At 37.8% G+C, this 20,866-nt stretch overlaps 1 protein-coding gene and 2 pseudogenes across 1 annotated transcript; 1 reads left to right on the plus strand and 2 right to left on the minus strand.

The window, feature by feature from the left end:
- Positions 1 to 1,000: 1,000 nt before the first annotated feature.
- Positions 1,001 to 1,465, minus strand: LOC130726622 (multiprotein-bridging factor 1c-like; annotated as a pseudogene).
- Positions 1,466 to 5,956: 4,491 nt separating this feature from the next.
- LOC130722874 (uncharacterized) lies at positions 5,957 to 10,465 on the minus strand. The gene is made up of 3 exons (XM_057573731.1): positions 10,119 to 10,465; positions 7,096 to 9,989; positions 5,957 to 6,588 (listed from the first exon to the last, which is right to left on the minus strand). The coding sequence occupies exons 1-3, from the start codon at positions 10,463 to 10,465 to the stop codon at positions 5,957 to 5,959; spliced, it is 3,873 nt and encodes a 1,290-aa protein (XP_057429714.1).
- Positions 10,466 to 14,304: 3,839 nt separating this feature from the next.
- Positions 14,305 to 19,239, plus strand: LOC130722876 (uncharacterized; annotated as a pseudogene).
- Positions 19,240 to 20,866: the final 1,627 nt, after the last annotated feature.

Consider the following 20,866-nt stretch of genomic DNA (forward strand, 5'->3'; position numbering starts at 1 on the left):
GAGGTTGATTTCTTGAAAGGTTCAAATAAATGAGTGTGTTCATAGAGATGATTTCAATTGAGATCTCACTAGAGAGCTCATTACTACTAAGATTGAAATGACCTTCAGGGCAATTAGACCTGAGAATTTGTTGTGGCTGAAATCAATATTGGATAACAGTTGTAACCTCCAAATCTCAGGGGGTATATGACCCGAGAACACGTTGCTATGAAGGAGAAGCTTTTGTAGGTTGGAGAAGTTCCCAATGGAAGGAGGCAAGAGCTCAGAGAGTAAGTTGTTGGAGAGGGTGAGCAAAGCTTAGCGGAAATAATACGTTATGATCAGGAAAGTTTCCAGAGAGGTAGTTACCCTGAAGCTTAACTTGGGTGAGTTTCCAAAAGGCTTAATTAAGTTTTTTGTCCCCAACCTTTGTTATAAATATGACTTTAGTCCCTCGCCGGCGTAAGTGTGGGGAGTGCTCCCTAGTTTTTTTGCAAGATAGCTGGTTTTGGTCCCTCCGACTGTTTGGGTCAACGCCGGAGCTTCGCCAGCTGATGTGGCTTTGCCACATCAATTAATGAGGTCCAGATGGAATTTTTTTCTTTTTTCATTAAAAAATTTAAAATTTTAACACTATTAACCCTCACTAATTAACCTTCTTCTTAATTAATTCTTTTAAAAATTCCAGTGTGGACTTAATTAACTTAACCTGAAGGATTTTTTTAGGCTTAATTGCATTTTTCGTCCCTGATGTATACCTGTTGTGCAATTTTGGTCCCCTTTGTTTAAAAGGAGCAATTTTAGTACATTAAAGATCAATTTGTGACAATTAAGTCCTTCCGTCAGCTTCTGTCCAATTTTAAACGGAATATTCTTATTTGGATTCCTTTTTTTTACTAATTACACCACCATCTATGACACATCATCAAATAAATAAATTAAAAGAAAATAAATAAATAAATAAAATGAAGAATAAACCTACAGAACCCTAATCCTAATTTACCCCAGCCACCGTTCCCTCCTAACTTCCTGAATCCTCCATCATCCACAACCTCCACCTTTCAACATCTTCATCTTCCTCCCCGAGCACCCTCTCCATCTTCGCGAGCACCTTCTGATTCGGCACCGCCCTACCATTCTCATACTCCTGCACCACCTGCGACCGCTCATTGATCTGCTTCTCCAGCTTGGCCTGGCTCATCTTCTCCAAACACGCCTTCTGAATCGCGTGCCTCACCTCCCCCGCCACACGCTCCAGCGCCGCCAGCTCTGCCGCCTTGTCAAGCTTCCTGACATTCGCGACCGGGCCAGCGGTTTTCCTGTTGGATCCGGCGTCGGATTTCTTCACTGTCTGTACCTCTGTGCCGGTCCGCAGCGCCTGGTTCACGGCCTTGGGGTTCCGCAGGTTCTGCGCCTTGGGTTTTGATTTGTGCAGCACCACTGGTTCCTAGTCCTGGCTTATGGCTCCAGTCGATCGAGTCGACATTGTTGTAACAGAAGTCGAGAATTGAGATTAGAGGAAATGTTGAAAGTTATTAGAGAAATGAGAGGATTGAAGATACGTAATTCATGCCATTATCTCCTTTTGTTCTTTTTCTTGTGGCTTTTTCTTGTTCATTGTCCTTTATAACAGACAAAATAATTCCCAAGATTTGGGTAAATTTGTGATAACCATAACGAATTTGGAAAGGGGCTTTTGGGGTGGTTTCTGGGTAATTTTTGTGGTTTTTTTATTTGGGTGAATGTTCCTGGAATTTCTATAGCTTTGTCTATGAAGTTGTTGTTGCTTCAAAATTTGTTTCCAGAATTTTTTTTGTTGTGGTTGATTCATTGCAGATTAGATAAACATGAAGAGCGATTACTGATTAGTGGCAAAATGTTTAATTTTTGAAATTTTAATTAAATTTATTTTTTATTTTGTGGAGTCCTAATGGCATCTAAGTGGCAAAATGTATCAGGACCACGTCATGAATGAGCGCCACGTATGAAAAATCTGTTTGGAATTAAACGGAATCTGACGGAAGGACCCAATTGTCACAAATTTATCTTTGATGTACCAAAATTACTCCTTTTAAACAAAGGGGACCAAAATTGCACAAGGGGTATATATCAAGGACGAAAAGTGCAACTAAGCCATTTTTTTATTAATAACTATTTCCCCGATTCATAAAAAAAAATGAACTAACTTTATCCTCTGATTACATCATATCTAATGTTTGCATCATATCCTGATAGGTAACAACTATGAACAAAGAAAAATGCTGAATTTTATTGAAAGAATGACAAGGAAATGAAAAGAGTTGACGTTAGTGAAACAAAATTAAGCTCAATCAGGCAAGGGGTGATGTAGGTAAATGTGTTAAGAGACAATAAAAAAAAGGGTGATTCAGAAACCCAGTTCTCTGTAAACCCACCGTAAACCCAGTTCCCTTCAGCTTCCAACCACCCACCCACTCTCTCCAAAGACCACCTTTCCCTCACCTCACCATCCTTCTTTTCTTCTTGCAAACTGGGGTTTGATTTTGGTTCTGGTGATGGTGTCGCCGGCGAGTTCTCCGGTTGAGAGTAGGATCTGGGTTGGAGGTTTGAAGATCTGGGTTTTTTGGTTTGAAAACCTAGGTTTGATTTGAAGACAGATGAAGAATGATTTTTTATTGTGCTTCACCCTCTTCTCTTCATCTCTAATCTGTGCATGGTTAATTTTTTTTTTTTATGTTTTGGGTTAATTGATTTTTATTTTATTTTAATTAAATGAGTGATTTAATTAGGTGAAGGGTTAATTAGGAAGAAGAGATTTAAGGATTTTAATTATGGTTTTTTAGAATTTAAATGAAAAAGAAACACATAAGATCATTAAATGATGTGGCAAGGCCACATCAGCTTTCCCAGAGCTCCGATGTTGACCCAAACGGGAACCAAAGCCAACTATTTGGCAAAAAACTAGAGACCACTCCCCACACTTACGCCGGCGAGGGACTAAAGTTATATTTATGGTAAAGGTTGGGAACCAAAAACTTAATTAATCCTTTCCAAATAGGCCTTTTAGATTGGACCTTTCAGGAAGTTCTCTCCTATAAGAATCATGGTCAAAGATTGGCAACTCTTAAGCGATTCAGGGATAGGACCAAACAGGAAGTTCCCCAGAGTTATCAAAGTCTGAAGACGATTCCCATTGCAATTGTGAGGAGGAAGAGTCCCAGTTAACTTGTTGGACAAAACATCAACCACCGTGAGCCTATTGTTCTTCCCCGAATCCTATAGAATGCTACCTGTGAAGTTGTTTACCCACAACTGCACCACTTCCAACGTTGGCAACTCTGCAATCAACTCTGGAATGGCACCATTAAAAACCCAAACGCCCCCACAAACGCTTAAAAATAAAACACCCAAAACTACACAAGCAGACCTACGAGCAAGAATCTAGGCCACTATTTGATTTTTCATCAGTCTCATTGATCGAGGCCGTACCCGATACAAATAATTAAATTAGAAAACTGTAGTAAACTAGGAAGTAACTCCTAGGTCGTTTCCCAAGGATTATCGTTTCAACAAAGACTCAATATTATTAATACTAACAAACGCACACACACTGGGGGGGGGGGGGGGTTTGTGATTCAGTTTAAAAATACTAACAGAAAGTAAAAGCAGATTAATATGATAAGTAAAGACGGACGAATCCCTTTGTTCAGTATATCGCTGCTCAATCACGGGTATCTAAAGATCAATTTTTGTTATTAGTTTCCTAGTTCGTGAGAATTAATTAACTAAGCGATAACTAATTCACAGATTCCTAAACTAAGCGATTAAGAATCCTTTACGCCCTAATATGAACTAAGCGAACATACATCATCTTCTAATTCGTGAACCTAAGGAATTAAGCAAACCTAAGCCAGAATTAGAGATGAAGAAAACTAATCAGTTGAATTCTATTAAGCACTGTACCTCAAGAGCGCGATATACTTTGCAAAGGAATTCGTTCGAAGGAAATTAGCCTTCCATGGATGGGGCGAATTCAACAATTATTTTGGAGAAGAGAATAAGGATTAAAAGCATAAACCCTAGCAGAACTCTAATAATTACTGAAATTCGAAAATTGCATAAAATAATAATGTAGAAGGTAAAAAGGTTCTTGTTTTTCTCAGCACAAACCCTTAAATAGGAGCTGAGATCACAATCCTAATCAAAATCAAATCCTAAAAGATATCAAAATCAAATCCTAACAAATCCTAAAGATAGAGTTTTAAAATAACAACCTAAATAAGTTTGAATCTGAAAGATATCAAACTTAATTTATTTCGAAATTAAATCCTAATATTTCCTAAAATACAATCTTCACTCCAGCACAATCAAATCTTCATTCCGCAATTCCCCAAAATGCCCTTGACGTCAAATAAAACCTGAAAATAAGAATAAACGTAATTAGACCAAATAATAGAAATCTCTGTCAAGCAAGGTCAATTAATTACGAATAATCATTAATAATGACAAATTAAGGCTATATAAAATGGGTAAAATATTGCTCATCAAATACCCCCACACTTAGCCTTTTGCACTCCTGGGCAAAATAAAGAATTAAGAACATGAAAACCAATTTGTAACTGGAAGTGAATCATGCAATAACCTAAAAGATCACATACTTAACAATGAATCCTAGGAAATGTAGAGAAATGGGCAAATTCAATTGATGAATCAAAGAGACAAGAAATCCATGAATATCATCCAAACATCCAAGCATGTAAAGTAACCTATCAAACCAAAAGGTGAGAACAAAGATGATAGAACCTCACAAGTTATGCTCTCAAAGTGTTTACACTCAAGTGTTTAAGGTTTGTGTTTACGCTCAAGGCACTTCATGAGAACAAACACTACCATAGGCTTGACAAGACGCTAACATCAACAATCAAAAACACATGCACATAAAGATTAAAAAGGACTTTTAAAGGTTGTAATGTGGCCAAGGACAAGGTAGGATAAAATATGGGATAAGTAGCTAAAACCTTAGGAAATAGAGGAGCAATGGGGAATAAGTAAGAAGTACGTCAAGATCAACCCAATTTCAAAGCATAAGATTTGCAATTCTTCCTCCAATTCCACACTTCAACTTTTCATCCTTCATCCTTTCATTCATTTTTTTCTTCCTCTTGGCCTTCTCTTTTTTTTTTCCTTTTCTGTTTTTTTTTTTTTCGTTTTTTTTTTTATTTTTTTTTATTTTTTTGCATAACAAAACTAGTAAGAAAAACAGCACCACCACTCTATTTACAACAACCAACCAAGCATAACCGAGAATTGGAAGAATTAAAGAACAATGCACCCTTACCCACTTAGTACTTACTCCCAAAACAATTCCAAAGCTCCAAAATTCCCTAAGATTAGGTCAATCATGGTTTTTCACTTATAAGCTTGTAATGAGCTAAAGAAAAGAAGGGTAAAAAGGCTCAAAGTGGCTATCAAAGGATAATTCATTCAAGGTAGGCTTATATGGCTAGTGGCTTATTAATTAAAAGAAGAAAATGCCTAAAATCACTTCAATATGTACATGTGAATATCAAGTAGAAACAAGCGTCAAGTCAAGTTCTAGAGTGCAAGTAATCAAGAGTGCAATCACACAAGAAAAAGATTAGAGATGGCATACAGTTGACCACCTACAGTTAAGGCTCAAAAACTCTCACAGGGGAATTTAGTCTATCATAATTGTTTCAACCCCTCAATTTTCAAAAGTAACTTGACAACAAGAACGCATGGATTCACATCACAAGATATCATGACTCAGTTCAAAGAAAGAAAATGCCCATAATCTATACAAGACCTAAGAATTCAAAGAAAGCATGGATCAACCTAATTTATTCAAAAGCTAAATATTCTACCTACGGTAATCTCCCCCCCACACTTAAACTACACATTGTCCCAATGAAGCATAACAAATATGGAATTGAACAAGTGCAATAAAAGTAAAGAAGGAGAAAGAAAACTCCCTGATTCATGGCGGGCGGAGGGTGGAAACAACCAAGGAAACATCGTCCATGGTAGCATCCACAAGAGAAGGATTAGTGAGGAAATGCTTGAGGCGATGACCATTAACTTTGAAGCTCTTATCTGTGGATTCACTTTTGATCTCTACAGTACCATAAGGAAACACATTAGTAACAACAAAAGGACCAATCCACTTAGAACGAAGCTTACCGCTCATTAGGCCAAGCCTAGAGTTATACAACAACACTTGTTGTCCAACCAAAAAGTCTTTTCTGGAAATCAAGCTATCATGGAATATTTTGGTCTTCTCTTTGTAGAACTTAGAGTTCTCATAGGCTTCCAAGCGGATCTCATCTAACTCACTCAATTGAAGCTTCCTTTCACCACCAGCTTGATCAAGAGCCAAGTTGCAAGTCTTCACAGCCCAATAAGCACGATGCTCTATCTCAACAGGGAGATGACATGCCTTACCAAAAACAACGCGGTAAGGGGACATTCCGATGGGTGCTTTGTAAGCAGTACGATGGGCCCACAGAGCATCCTCAAGTCTATTGCTCCAATCCTTCCTGTTAGGCTGGACAGTCTTCTCCAAGATCCTCTTTATCTCTCTGTTGGAATTCTCAGCTTGCCCATTTGTTTGAGGATGGTATGGTGTGGAAATTCTATGAACAACCCCATATTTCTTGAGAAGCGCTTGCATGGACCTATTGCAGAAGTGGGTGCCTTGGTCACTAATGATTGCTCTAGGAATGCCAAACCTGCAAAAGATGTTAGACCTAACAAAATCCACAACAACTCGAGAATCATTAGTCCGGGTGGCCTTAGCTTCTACCCATTTAGAAACATAATCAACAGCAAGCAAAATATAATAAAAACCAAAAGAAACAGGAAAAGGACCCATAAAATCGATACCCCAGACATCAAAGACCTCACAAAACAGCATGGACTGTTGAGGCATCTCTTTTCTCCAAGAAATGGTACCGCCTGCTCTCTGACATGGCTCACAAGTGCTGCAAATCCTTGACGCATCTTTGAAGATGGTGGGCCAGTAAAATCCAGAATCAAGCACCTTGCGTGCTGTCCTTTGGGGTCCAAAGTGACCGCCCACTGCAGAAGCATGGCAAAACTGAAGGACTGACTCAATCTCATGATCTGGAATGCACCTCCTAATAACCTGGTCAGTACAAAACTTCCACAAATAGGGGTCATCCCAACAATAATATTTAGCATCACTCTTGAGCTTAGCAATCTGAGCTCTAGAAGCAAATGGTGGAAAAACAGAAGCAACTAAATAATTAACAATATTAGCAAACCAGGGTGCTGGAAATGAAACTGAAATATTAAAGAGCCGCTCATCCGGAAAGTCATCTCTAATGGGAAGAGTATCAGCATCCCTCTCTATCCAACTCAAGTGATCGGCCACCAAATTCTGTGCTCCACTTCTATCTCTAATCTCCAAGTCAAACTCTTGGAGCAAGAGCATCCATCGGATCAACCTAGGTTTTGATTCAGCCTTCTTCAACAGGAACTTTAGAGCTGCATGGTCAGTATAAACAATAATCCTAGAACCTAGCAAATATGATCTGAATTTATCTAGAGCAAACACAATAGCTAGAAGTTCTTTTTCAGTGGTTGTGTAATTCGCTTGTGCAGAATCTAAAGTCCTGGAAGCATAATATATTACCCTAGGTAACTTATCCACTTTGTGAGCAAGGACAGCACTCAGTGCGTAATTAGAGGCATCACACATGAGCTCAAAAGGGGCTGTCCAATCAGGTGCCTGAATGATAGGAGTGGTGGTCAAGGCTTTCTTTAGGCAATCGAATGCCTCTCTGCATTTCTCATCAAAATCAAACGCCACTTCCTTCTGCAGCAAGTTAGAAAGAGGAAGGGCTCTCTTGCTGAAATCCTGAATGAACCTGCGATAAAAACCTGCATGGCCAAGAAAAGAACGCACCTCTCGCACGCAAGAGGGGTAAGGCAAATGTGAAATAACATCTATCTTGGCAGGATCCACCTCTATGCCTTTGTTAGAAATCACATGACCTAGAACTATGCCTTGCTCTACCATAAAATGACACTTCTCATAATTCAAAACAAGGTTAGTTTCAATGCACCTATGCAAAACTTTATCCAGATTATCTAAACATGTATCAAATGAAGATCCGTAAACAGTGAAATCATCCATAAATACCTCGATGCAACTCTCTAAGAAATCACTGAAAATACTTACCATGCACCGCTGGAATGTACTAGGGGCATTGCATAGGCCAAAGGGCATCCTCCTATAGGAAAAAGTGCCAAAGGGACAAGTGAATGTGGTCTTTTCTTGGTCCTCAGGAGCAATGTGAATTTGAAAGTACCCAGAAAAACCATCAAGAAAACAGTAGTGACTTTTTCCTGCTAAGCGCTCAAGCATTTGATCAATGAAGGGCAAAGGAAAGTGATCCTTTCTGGTTGCTTGATTGAGCCTCCTATAATCAATGTAGACTCTCCAACTGTTTTGCACTCGAGTAGGGATAAGTTCGTTTCTCTCATTCTTCACTACAGTAAGTCCTGTCTTCTTAGGGACCACTTGAACTGGGCTCACCCAAGGGCTGTCAGAGATCGGATATATAATTCCAGCTTGCAGAAGCTTGGTGATCTCCTTCTTCACAACATCAAATATCACTGGGTTGAGTCTCCTTTGTGGTTGTCTCACTGGCTTCGCTCCTTCTTCCAAGAGTATTCTATGCATGCACATGGATGGACTAATACCAAGAATGTCAGCTAAGGTCCAACCAATAGCTTTCTTGTGCTTCTTCAGTACTTGCAGCAACTTTTCCTCTTGATTTTCATGAAGGGTTGAGGAAACAATGACAGGGAGCTTCTTATCATCCTCCAAGTAGGCATACTTGAGGTTATCTGGTAAGGGCTTAAGCTCCAATACGGGTGCCTGCAAAACAGATGGAACCAAACTAGCAGATACAGTTTCTGCAGCCTGCACTTCAACAACTGGGTTAGTACAATCAGATTTCTTAACATCTGAGTCAACAACAACAGTGTCCAAAAATTGATCAATGCAAGAATCACACATTTCAGTAGCAGTACATGTATGACAAGTGTATGACCCAGTTAGTGAAGGATAATCAGAATCATGTAGGAAATCAGATTCATGTTCATCAAGCATATCATCAAGCAGTTCATCAAGCAAATCAATATGAAACACAGAATAGTCTTCAGGTGGATGTTTCATAGCATCAAAAATGTTTATCCTAACCACAATATCACCGAATTCCATAGTCAGTGTACCAGCATAAACATCTATCTTGGTTCGGGCTGTCTTTAAAAATGGTCTCCCCAAAATGATAGGAACTGTATTACGGGAAGATCCTTTTTCCATTTCAAGCACATAAAAATCAGCAGGGAAAACAAGTTCACCAACCCTAACCAAAACATCCTCTACCCAACCAGCAGGGTGTGTCGTGCTCCTATTTGCTAATTGGATGACAACACCCGTAGGTTTCAAAGGTCCAAGTGAAAGTGATTTAAAAATAGACATAGGCATCACATTAATTGAAGCTCCTAGATCTAGCATGGCATTTTCAAATTTAGTATCACCTATGACACAAGGAACAGAAAACGTACCTGGATCCTCACACTTATCAGGAACATCAGAAACAGGGGCAGGTTTACCAGCTTTACCTATGATTGCAGAAACGTTTCTCCCCATGCGAACTCTTTCATTTCCTTTCAGCTTCCTTTTCTGAGTGCATAATTCTTTCAGAAACTTTGCATATCTTGGAATTTGCTTGAGTGCATCAAGTAGAGGTATGTTCACCTCCACTTTCTTGAATATCTCCAAGATTCCCTTATCTACCTCTTCCTTCTTCTTGCTTGGCATAGCTTTCGGAGGGAATGGAAGAGGAATGGAAGGTGGTTGTACTTGGAAGGTTCTTGTGGCAGTGGTCTCTGTCTCCTTTTCAGGTTCAAGCTCTGGCTCTGGTCCATGATCTGCATCAATTTGCTTCCCCGACCGTAAGGTGATGGCGCTCACATTTCTTGGATTCACAACCGTCTGAGAGGGCAGCTTATCAGAATTCTGGGACTGTAGCTAGTTTATTGAAGTAGCCATATGTCCTATCTGGGTGGTCAGATTCTGAATGGAGGATCTGGTGTCTTGTTGGAACTGTATGTTTTGGGCTGTCATCTGCTTCAACATATCCTCCAATGAAGATTCTTTAGATTGCGGTGGTGCAGCAGGGTTGTTAGCCTGTTGTTGCATTGGAGGAGGAACATATGGTCTAGGTTGTGACTGATCAGACCATATAAGATTTGGATGATTTCTCCAGCCAGGATTATATCTGTTAGATGATAGATCATAATTTTGCTGAGGTCGATTATTGAAAATGTTGGCAGCATATGCTTCAGGATTCTCATCCGTAGGTTCCTGCAGAGAAGGACAAACATTAGTATTATGGTCTTTAGTGCAAATGCCACAAACCTTTGCCTGTTGTGAAGGTTTATTCTGGTTCATGGCCAATTGAGTAACCAAGCTGGCAATGGTTTCCACCCTCTTCTCAAGCTTGTTATGGGATTACCTCTTCTATACTTGCGTCTAGGAATAGAGGAAGGGTTGGCCTGAACTTTATAATCTTTATGCTTCAGACAAATGTTTAAGTACACAAGGAATTGGGCTTATCTTTTGGTTTGAAAGAATTATCTATGCGAGGCATCGATAGGTAGTTGCTTAGGCTATAACATTAAGGAGAGATTCATGAGAACATGTGCTTAGAATGATGTGCTTGAATTGATTAGTTGAGCAAGAACCCAAAGTAAATCACTCTTTCTTTTCATTCTCTGTTTCATTTCTAAATTTATATTTTCTTTTTTTCCTTAGTGCTACTTCGACATATGTTTGCCTCAATAAAACAAACATTCAAACTCAAAGCTTGAACCGAATCTATTCACTCACAATCTCTGTGGTTCGATATTTAAAACCGGGTGGATTCGTACACTTGCGGATTTACCAACATATATATAGCTTGAAAATGAAAAAAAAAAACAAAAAAAAAATCACAAAACACACACACACGGCCGTGGGCTCTCAAGGAGGAAGGAGGAGATTTGATTTTTGTCAATTCTTGTCTGATCGTCGCACAGTTCGTTGCTACGCGTAAGCCTCGAGGTACTGATGCTAATCCTTACTTCTGATCGTCAATTCTGTCGCTTTTCTCTATGTCTTTCTGTGCTCAAAGTTTTGAGCTTTTTGTAAAACTGTCCAAATAACTTGATTTCTCTGTCTAAACTTATTCTCTGCGTGCCCCTGAGCATGTTTAGCGGATTACATTTCGCCGAATCTCGTCGAATCGCCGCAGAACTTTAATTCTGCTCAAAAACCCATTTCTATGCTGAGGTTCCGCTTTTTGGATCAAAAACTCTCGACTGAGCTTAGCTTTAGTAGGATTAGTTGTTATAAACTTCGTTAGGATCGAGCTCATCTAATTTGTTTTTCGAAATTCTGATTTTGAGTTTCCGAGCTAAAAATATTGACCAAAATACCCCTGCGACAGTTTTCGACCCGGTAATTTTTCTGAGAGTTTCCCTGGCCTAGATATCGCCTAAGAATACCTAGGAATCAATTTAGATCGAAGAAAAAGTTCGGAAACCCTATTTTCCATAGTGGCCGAAACCTATTTGCTTGGGTACCGTGTCCAAAAATAATTTTTGGGTCTCTACGACCTGAGCCATTGCGTAGCTCTTCCAATTGTCGAAATTTTGGCGCCGGTTTCGTGTCATTCCGAGTTCTGTAGCTCGAGTTATGCTCGTTTTAGCGAACGAAGTCTCCGTTGTCAATTTGTGCTTAAATAGGAACTCTGAAGCTTTAGAGGCTTTCTTTACGATTTCGATTAGTATTAGTAGATCGTGTTGCTCCTAGTGAAGCTTGTGTTGATGATTGTGTTTTCTTTGTTCTAGGTTCGCAATTTCCATGCCCAACTTCTACTCACGAAGGTAAGGGTAACTCGGTTTTAGAGTGTCTTTGAGTCTTACATGTTTTTATCGCACTGCATGCGTTTGAGATGAAGATGTTTATATTGATTGGCATTGGATTATGATTATTATGCTTGCAATGTTGTATGCTTGCTTATATTGACTGTTTCTGAGGCTTGTGCCAAATGTTTTCTGAAGGCTTCGGCCGAGTAAACTTTTTGAGACGTGTGTCTCCGTTTTCTGAGAGGCTTCGGTCGTTTACTGGTTTCTGTCATTGAACTGAGTTGGTATACAATTGAGTGATTTATGTTGGTTGATAATATGAATAACATGTGATTTTGTTGATTTGATTATTGAATTTGAGAGTGTTGTTTGAGTGACCACTGAGTTGGATGAGATGTTTTGGTTTGCTTGAAGTGGCGATGAGGTGGGTTTGTCCCACGGGATTGTCCCGTCTTTCGAGGCGTTATAAAGTGACATTCAAGGGAGTCCGTTCTCCGTCTGTCCCGTCTTTCATGGGCGTTATTAAGTGGCAGTGGAGTGGATATTTTCACAGGACTGTCCCGTCTTTCATGGGCGTTATTAAGTGGCATTCAGGGGAGTCTGTTCTCCGTCTGTCCCGTCTTTCATGGGCGTTATTTAGTGACAGTTCAGGGGAGTCCATTCTCCGCTCTGTCCTGTCTTGCGAGACATTATTGATCGATCCATTTTGGTTGCAGCATATAGTTGCATTTATAGGGCAATAATAATTGCTTCTGTTGATTTGGTTGATATCTGAGTTAATCTATGTTGTTGTTGAACTTATTGATATCTGATTTAAATTCTATATTGTTGATTATGTCTATATCTGATTACATGTTATATAGTTGAGGTTGTTGATATTTGATTTGATATTATATTGCTGAGGTTATTGTCATATGATTTGATTTTATACTTTTGAAGTTGTTGATATCTGAGCTGTTATATGCCGTTATGTTGATGTCTGAATAAATGTTATATTTTTAAGATAATGATATCTGAGTCAATATATCTATATATTGTTAAGTTGCTGATATATAAGTTGATATTGTTGAGGTTGTTGATAGTTGATTTAAATCTATATTGTTGAATATATGTAGTCATCTATCTTGAATTAGGTTATTAGCTTATGCGCCATGTTATGCACTTAGATCTGGATAGCATGCTTTTCTCTTTTTATATGTGGTAATTGTATGGAGTTAACCCTTTCTATTTGCTACTTGTTATTTGGGCGCTTAACGCTATTAGGCGATGGAGAGCCTTCCGCTGAAGCTTAGCTGTTCGAGTTGGAGATCGTGACCGTGGTCGGTCGAATAATGGTGGATGAAGCAGTTTCTTCTCCCTTTTTGGAGGACTATGTCTGAGTTTCTTTCTCCATCTGAAAACTCTGTTGTTTAAACCTTATCTTCGCCACTTGTCTAAGTGAGCGTACTTATTTTGGAAACTTGCTTATGATATTGTAAGACCTTATTATTATATGTCGGGAACGGGTTGGTTAATTAAGACTATGTTATGTATTAAACTGTGTTTAGTTGTACTGAAAAGGAAAAAAATTATCGTGTTTTCTTAGGATTACGAAATAGTCCTTAGACTTTGTTAGGTTACTAATGTGACTCCTCAGTTGAGAAATTGGGGCGTTACAAAGCTAGACTGAGGCCTAATGTGGTGGATTCTGGTTTACCGTGGCAAAGACTCTAGCGATGGGAAGGTCCATTCAAAATATGAGCTTTTCTTTGGTGTGTGCTTAACAACCATGTGTGGATAAATTTTTGGCAGTGGCAAGCAGGTATGTCACAGGATCCCTTGTGTCCTCTCTACCACGAAGAAGATGAAACTATGCATCATCTTCTTAGAGATTGTTGATGTGTTCGTCTCTTTTGGACCCAACTTGTTGCAGAACATCAGCAACCCGCTTTCTTTGTGTCGGAGTTTCGGCCATGGCTGCTAGAAAATATCAAGGGTGGTATGTTGGCTCCCTTAGGAAGTGGTGTAATCTTGAATTTTGGCATCCTTCTCCAGGCTATATGGACTGCTCGTGCGAATTACATCTTTGAGGGAGCAAGCTTCGCTTGACAACAAACTTTGACCTCTGCGCTGAGATTGCAGCTCGATTACATGCATTGTATGGATGTTCAGCAATCTCCCTCCTTACACATTCATTATGCTTACCATCAAATTCATGTGGGATGGGCACCTCCTTTACTCACTTGGGTTAAGTGCAATACGCATGGTTCGGTAAGGGACACTTCTCATTTTGCGGTGTGTGGAGGAGTTTGTCAGGATTCCAATGTGCGGCGGCTCTTTGACTTCAGTTGAAATTTGGGGGCTTCTAATGTGCTTTGGTCAGAGCTTTGGGGCATCCTCACAATGCTCACCCTCGCGTGGGGCAAAGTGTTCCCCAAGATCATTGTGGAGAGTGACTCCATGACTGCGGTGCAACTGATAAATGTGGGTTGTGATTTCTACACCGTTATGCCTCTCTTGTTAATCAGAGTCTGGAAGCTGGAAGCTTGGGAGTTTCTATCTGTCCACATCCGGCAGGAGCAAACCAAGTGGCAGACTACTTAGCTAATATGGCGCATGATCTGACCATAGGTACTCATGTTATGGAGAATTCACCTCCTTTGTGCTCAAACTTGCTTTTGTTTGATTGTATGGGAGTTTTGTTCCCACATTCTACCATTGTGTAGTTATCTTCTGTTTCGGGCTTAGTCCCTCCTTATAACAAACTAAAATAATTCCCCTAATATTTTGTGAGAAAACTTCACAACTAGGTAAAAAAAAAGAGTCCCTGCCTTACATCTCTTGAATGACAACTATCGTCTCGCTTAATTAGTAGCTATGAACGTTGATAGTCAATCTGCAAGTGTACAGATTTGCCCGAAGTAATATAAAAGATATCGTACCAAATAGATTGTGTTCAATTATCGATTCAGAGGATAAAAGTAAACAAGATGTGATGGTTTGGTTCAATTGTTCAATTTTGCAGAAATAAACTAAAGCAATTAAAAAGATTTTTGAATTTATGTGAGAAAGACAACATCTGAGTATAGTTTCACCAATTTAATTTATGCCTTAAACAAAATAGTGTTTGTATGAAATTGAGAGTTCTCTCTATGGTGATCTAGCCTACTTTCTTACCTACTAAACTAATAGATAAGCAGAACTTTCAATTCAATTACTACGTCTGTGTTACAAGCACTTAGACCCTTGAATTGAAGATTAAAATTGCTTATACTAGCCACCACTATTATATTCTACTCTTATTTCTAAGGAGTAGGTAAAGTCTAATAAATTCAATTCCGTGATTCCCTAATTCTCAATATAACTTTGGTTCCTATAAGAATTAGCATAAAGCTCGCATCGATTCAAGCGAAAAATTAACTGAAACGAATACATAGATTGAAAACTCAATTGTCATACAAAGAACTGAAATATCAAAACATAAAAATAAAAAGGATTTACATCAAGTGTTAAACAAGAAACTTTAGCCAAGCATGGTCATAAAAATTAGAAAGTAGAAGAAAAAACCTAGATGAATCAGAGTTGTTCTTTCGTTTTCTTTTTCACGCTGCTGGTACAAAACTGGCAAATGCATCGTAGTACGAAACCGAATCAATACGAAAGGCATGTGTTTTCTTTTATTAGATACAATCCTCATTAATGGTCACCATCTTCTCTCTTATATCGCAACTTTCGGTTGTTTCGTTTCGTTCTATTTAGCAATACCTATACTTTGTTTTCCTTCTTTTTTAATCACACGGTCAGTGGCGGATGTTATAAGGGACTAGGGAAGGGCCCAACCACCTTATTGTTTTAAAAAAAGTTTACCAGTACTGCTATAAAAAAATGTTATAATATTATGCTATAAAAAATCATGAAAAAGTACATATAGCTAGTAGGTGATTCAGTGATTGTGTGTGTCAGTGTACCAAATATATTATTATATATGGCTATATAGATAGAGAAACATATATTAATAATAAACTAGTAAAGTGAAATTTTAGTTTTATTTCCAAAGCTTATTAGACACACTTCTTATCTTTCTTTCAAAAGTTTTGCCCTGCACTACGGAAACAAAAACAGATCAGAAGGTGATTCTATTGCCGCCCAAGCTTATTGATGCGTTTCGATCCAGTAAGTCATGCGTCCTCTTTAATTTCTTTTCTTTGGCTATTTTGTCATGTTCTTTTCTATTTTTCTTTGATGTATCGTGTATCAGTTTTTGGATTAGGGCACCTATTTGTGTCCCCTCCTTTACTAATATTAGTTCAGTTAAAAAATATAGAAAGTGAAGGCTGAAGAGTATTTGTTCCCAACTTTTATTAGTAAAAATTATACAACAACTCTTAACTCTAAACTAAAGTTGTTTTACTTCCATTTTCTTGCTCTAACCTCATTTTTAATGTGCAGGTGCTGAGGTGCAGCTCTAAGTCTCTAAAGTCTAAAGCTTCCTCATTTTTTTCTAGTCTGAAGTTATAATCAAAGATTCTGATCAAAAGGTTAAGAAGTTAATTTCTAAGAATGTTTTCTATTTTTATAAAGCTTTTTTTATTGCATCATTAAGTCATTGTAATTTTCATTTGTGCTTACAGCTTACCACTTACGACTTACCTATGTGTCTTATAATTTATATCTTCCTAGTATCTTGACATTAATTTGCCCTGTATAAATTAATTTTCCTAAATTGAATCTTTTATGTAAACTTGTTTTGAGGTCATAAATTTTGTAATGTTCAATGGTAACATTCATTCTAAATTGACATTGTTGCTGCTTATATTACTAAAAAAAATTCTAATTGGATGTTTTGAAATTTGATGCCTCATTTGTTTAGCATTTTCCTCTATTAGCTTATTAACTTAGTATTTTTATTTTAATATGTAGGTGATTCTCTACAAAATAATGAGTAAAATTAGAAGAATTGATTCTTTTTTTAAGAGAAAAGTTTGTGAGGAAGATGAACAAAATGCAACTTCTGTGCCTGTTGAACAAGGAGAGAGTTCTCAAAATCCAACATTTGAAGAAAAAGAGAAGCAAGTTTTCAAGTTTCCTAGAGTTACATATGATCAATTTGAAAATTCTTTAGAACGTGATCCAGGAAAGCGCTCTCAAATTTGGCAATATCCACCGGATCAAATGGATGAAGTATGGAGGGTCTATTTGAAATGGGGTCCATATCAAATGCATCTTGAACACTATCCTTTTTCTGGTAAAGTTGGTCGTTAGAGAAGGTTTCAATATTCTTGGTTTAGCATATTTCCTTCATGGTTAGAGTATTCACCTTCGACAGATGCTGCATATTGCTTACCTTGTTATCTTTTTAGCAAAAAACCAAGTGGACGACCTTGGTCAGATGTCTTCATTGCCACAGGTTTTAGAAGTTGGAAGAAAGTGAATGATGGAAAGAGATGTGCTTTTCTTAAACACATAGGGACCGATCCTTGCTCACCACACAACAATTCAATGAGTGCTTGTCAAGACTTGTTGAATCAGGATGGACATATTAGGAATGTTATTCATGTGCAAAGCTCAAATCAAATTATGCAGAATCGATTGCGTCTCAAGACTTCAATTGACACAGTTCGTTTTTTAACACTTCAAGCTTGTGATTTTAGGGGCCATGATGAAACTAGTGGATCCAAAAACAAAGGTAATTTTCTTGAGTTGGTAAAACTACTAGCATCATACAATGATGAAGTTGCAAAAGTTGTGTTGGAAAATGCTCCATATAATTCCAAATATACTTCACATCATATTCAAAAAGAGCTCTTGCATATTTTCTCTAGTAAGGTGAAAAACCATATCCGTGAAGAAATTGGGAACTCTAAGTATTGTGTTGTTGTTGATGAAGCTCGTGATGAGTCAAAAAAAGAACAAATGGCTCTTGTCTTAAGATTTGTTGATAAAAATGGTTTCATACAAGAACGGTTTTTTCATATTGTTCATGTTAAAGACACTATGGCTGCAACTCTCAAGCAAGAACTATGTGCTATTCTTTCTCGGCATGATCTTGATGTTTCCAACATTCGAGGTCAAGGGTATGATGGTGCTAGTAACATGAGGGGAGAGTGGAATGGATTACAAGCATTAGTTTTGAATGATTGTCCTTATGCATATTATGTTCATTGTTTTGCTCATAGATTGCAACTTGCCTTGGTTGCTGCATCAAGGGAAGTGATTCCAATTCATCAATTATTTTCAAAGCTGACTTTTATTATCAATATTGTTTGCTCTTCTTGTAAGAGACATGATGAGTTACAAGCTGTCAAGTTAGAAGAAATTGCACTTTTGTTAGAGATTGATGAACTTGAAACTGGTAGAGGAGCAAATCAAATTGGTACTTTGAAACGAGCTGGGGATACTCGTTGGAGCTCACATTTCAATTCTGTTTGTAGTTTGATCAGTCTATATGGTGCAACTTGTTCTGTTCTAGAAAAATTTGTTGTTGAAGGGTCCACTTATTCTCAACGTGGGGATGCTGATAGTGCATACAAAAGCATGACCTCATTTGATTTTGTATTGATCTTGCATTTGATAAGAGAGTTTATGGGGATAACAGATGCTCTTTGTCGAGCTTTGCAACAAAAATCTCTAGACATACTCAATGCTATGCATCTAGTCCGCTCCACAAAAGCACTTATTCAGAACTTGAGAGAAGATGGATGGGATAATTTATTCAAAAGTGTGAGATCTTTTTGTGAAAAACATGATATTGAGGTTCCTCAATTCAATGCTTCTTATGTAGCAAGACATGGACGCTCTCGTCACAAAGAGGACATTACAATTGAGCATTACTTTAGAGTTGAAGTATTTTTTGTTACAATTGATAAGCAGTTACAAGAGTTGAATAACAGGTTTAATGGGCAAGCAATGGAGTTATTAACTCTAAGCTATGCTTTGGTTCCTAAGGTTTACCCCATGGATTTCAATGAGCAGAAGATTATTTTGCCATTTCAACTTCAACATTTCATTGTTGATGCTCGTCAGGAATCAAGTTTGCAGAATTTATCAACTATACAAGAATTGTGTACATGTTTGGCATCAACAAAAAAATCAGAAGTGTACTACTTGATTGACCGATTACTTCGTCTTGTCATGACTCTTCCAGTTTTTACTGCTACAACTGAAAGATCTTTTTCAGCAATGAAAATAATCAAGACTAAGCTGAGAAACAAGATGGAAGCTGATTCCCTAGCTAATAGTATGATAGTTCACATTGAAAGAGAGATTGCAACAAGTTTCAGTTCTGATTCAATTATTGATGAATTTAAGTCATTGAAGGAGCGCAGAGCAGCACTTTAATTGAAGGTGACTCTTAGTTAATTTCTTTAATAGTATACTCAATATATTGTTTACATTGCACTTAAATTTTGAATTTATAATATAATATTCACATATATAACTTATGAATTAATAGTCACATTGGCCCTCCTATACATTTTGGTCAAGCTCCGCCACTGCACACGGTACTGTTTAAAAAAACCTAATATATTAGTTCCTTTCATCTCCGGCGTTCTTTTTCCTTTCAGCATTGATCCAACAACCTTACCACGTGTTAGCAATCCATTGGACCAAGCTTTAAGCATATAATCCAATGTTCTGTGACCCACGGTCTTATGGTAGACCTCTCTCCTAGTTGCACCAAATGGTTGGGTCGGAAACAGAAGCCGTCAGATTTCCTGTGCGTGCATGGTAATTTTTCTGAACCATCAAATCAGATCAGCTCCCCGTTATTATTCTGAAAATCCTAAGAAAATCTAAATAATCATGAAAAATATAGAAAAATATTATAAACACATAAAAATAATAAAATGCATGTGCTAATCATAAAGTGACCTCAAATGACTAAAACACCCTAAATAATATATTAAAATGCATAAAAATAAACTAGAAAAATGACTCAGACACCCAAGTCATCAAACGTCTATCATTAGTAAGAATATCAACAACTTCCATACAATTACACACAAACAATATCACGATACCCCAAATTTTATACGTGCCGGATGCCAAACTCCACAGCAAGTAACTGAGATGTAATTAGATAGCACAAGAAGGGGGTAAATTGTGTTGTTATAAAACTTGGTTTTTCAAAATATTATTATTTTCAAAACCTTTTTGCAATCGTTTAGTGCAGTGGATATGTAAACAATGTAAGTAAACGATAGAGACTCGGTCTTTTTATCCTGGTTCATCCTTTAAACTATAGGGCTACGTCTAATCCTTAGCTTCGCCAAGAATTCACTATCCACCAAGTATCAAGGACTTATCCTTTACAAGTATTCTCAAGGACTTCTCCTTTACAAGTATTCTCAAGGACTTCTCATAACCCAAGTAATATGAAGGACTTCTCCTGTAATATTTTTCAAGATCGTTTACTTCTACAAGATTCTCTTCTCATAAGAGTGATAGTAGAAAGATTTTAAGTTCAGGAACTACAAAGTATTGAAATGAGTTTGACTCTAAGGTATACATTTAGTTCTAGATCTAGAGAGAATAAGATGAAGAGATATGACTCTTTGGATTTGATCTCTCAGACGAAGTGAGAACTTTTCACTTAGGCTTGAAGAAGATTTTAAGATCAAAATATTATTTTTTGCGTTGGTCAATCTTTTTTTTTTTTTTTTGAGAATCTTCAAGTCCTTCTTTTATACTTCTATGAGTCATAATAGTTGTTGGAGCATGTAGAGCACAACAAGTTCTAACTGTTGGGTCAAACATTCCTTTTGTCAGGTGCATTAAATGTATGCCACTATTCGAGGGAGACTCTTTACCAAAAAGATGTAGCTTGTCAACTAGTAGGTGGAACTCGATCTCTATTCCTTTCTCTGATGAGAGAATATAGAAACTTGATTGTGACATTGTTGTACTTCTGCTTTGGTCAAGGTGCTTTGTAGAATCACGTGATTTTTGCACTTGACTTCCTCTC

The sequence above is a fragment of the Lotus japonicus genome, chromosome 6 (assembly GCF_012489685.1).
Source record: "Lotus japonicus ecotype B-129 chromosome 6, LjGifu_v1.2".
In the NCBI taxonomy this organism is placed as follows: domain Eukaryota; kingdom Viridiplantae; phylum Streptophyta; class Magnoliopsida; order Fabales; family Fabaceae; genus Lotus; species Lotus japonicus.

Bases quoted from the DNA above. Each gene is read 5' to 3' on its own strand.
- LOC130722874 (XM_057573731.1), bottom strand. From the start codon at position 10,465: ATGAACCAGAATAAACCTTCACAACAGGCAAAGGTTTGTGGCATTTGC. The intron at 9,990-10,118 runs GTTCCAACAAGA...TGTGAATCCAAG, and splicing joins ATGACAGCCCAAAACATACA to AAATGTGAGCGCCATCACCT. The intron at 6,589-7,095 runs AGATTGAGTCAG...CATACCATCCTC, and splicing joins GAGGTGCATTCCAGATCATG to AAACAAATGGGCAAGCTGAG.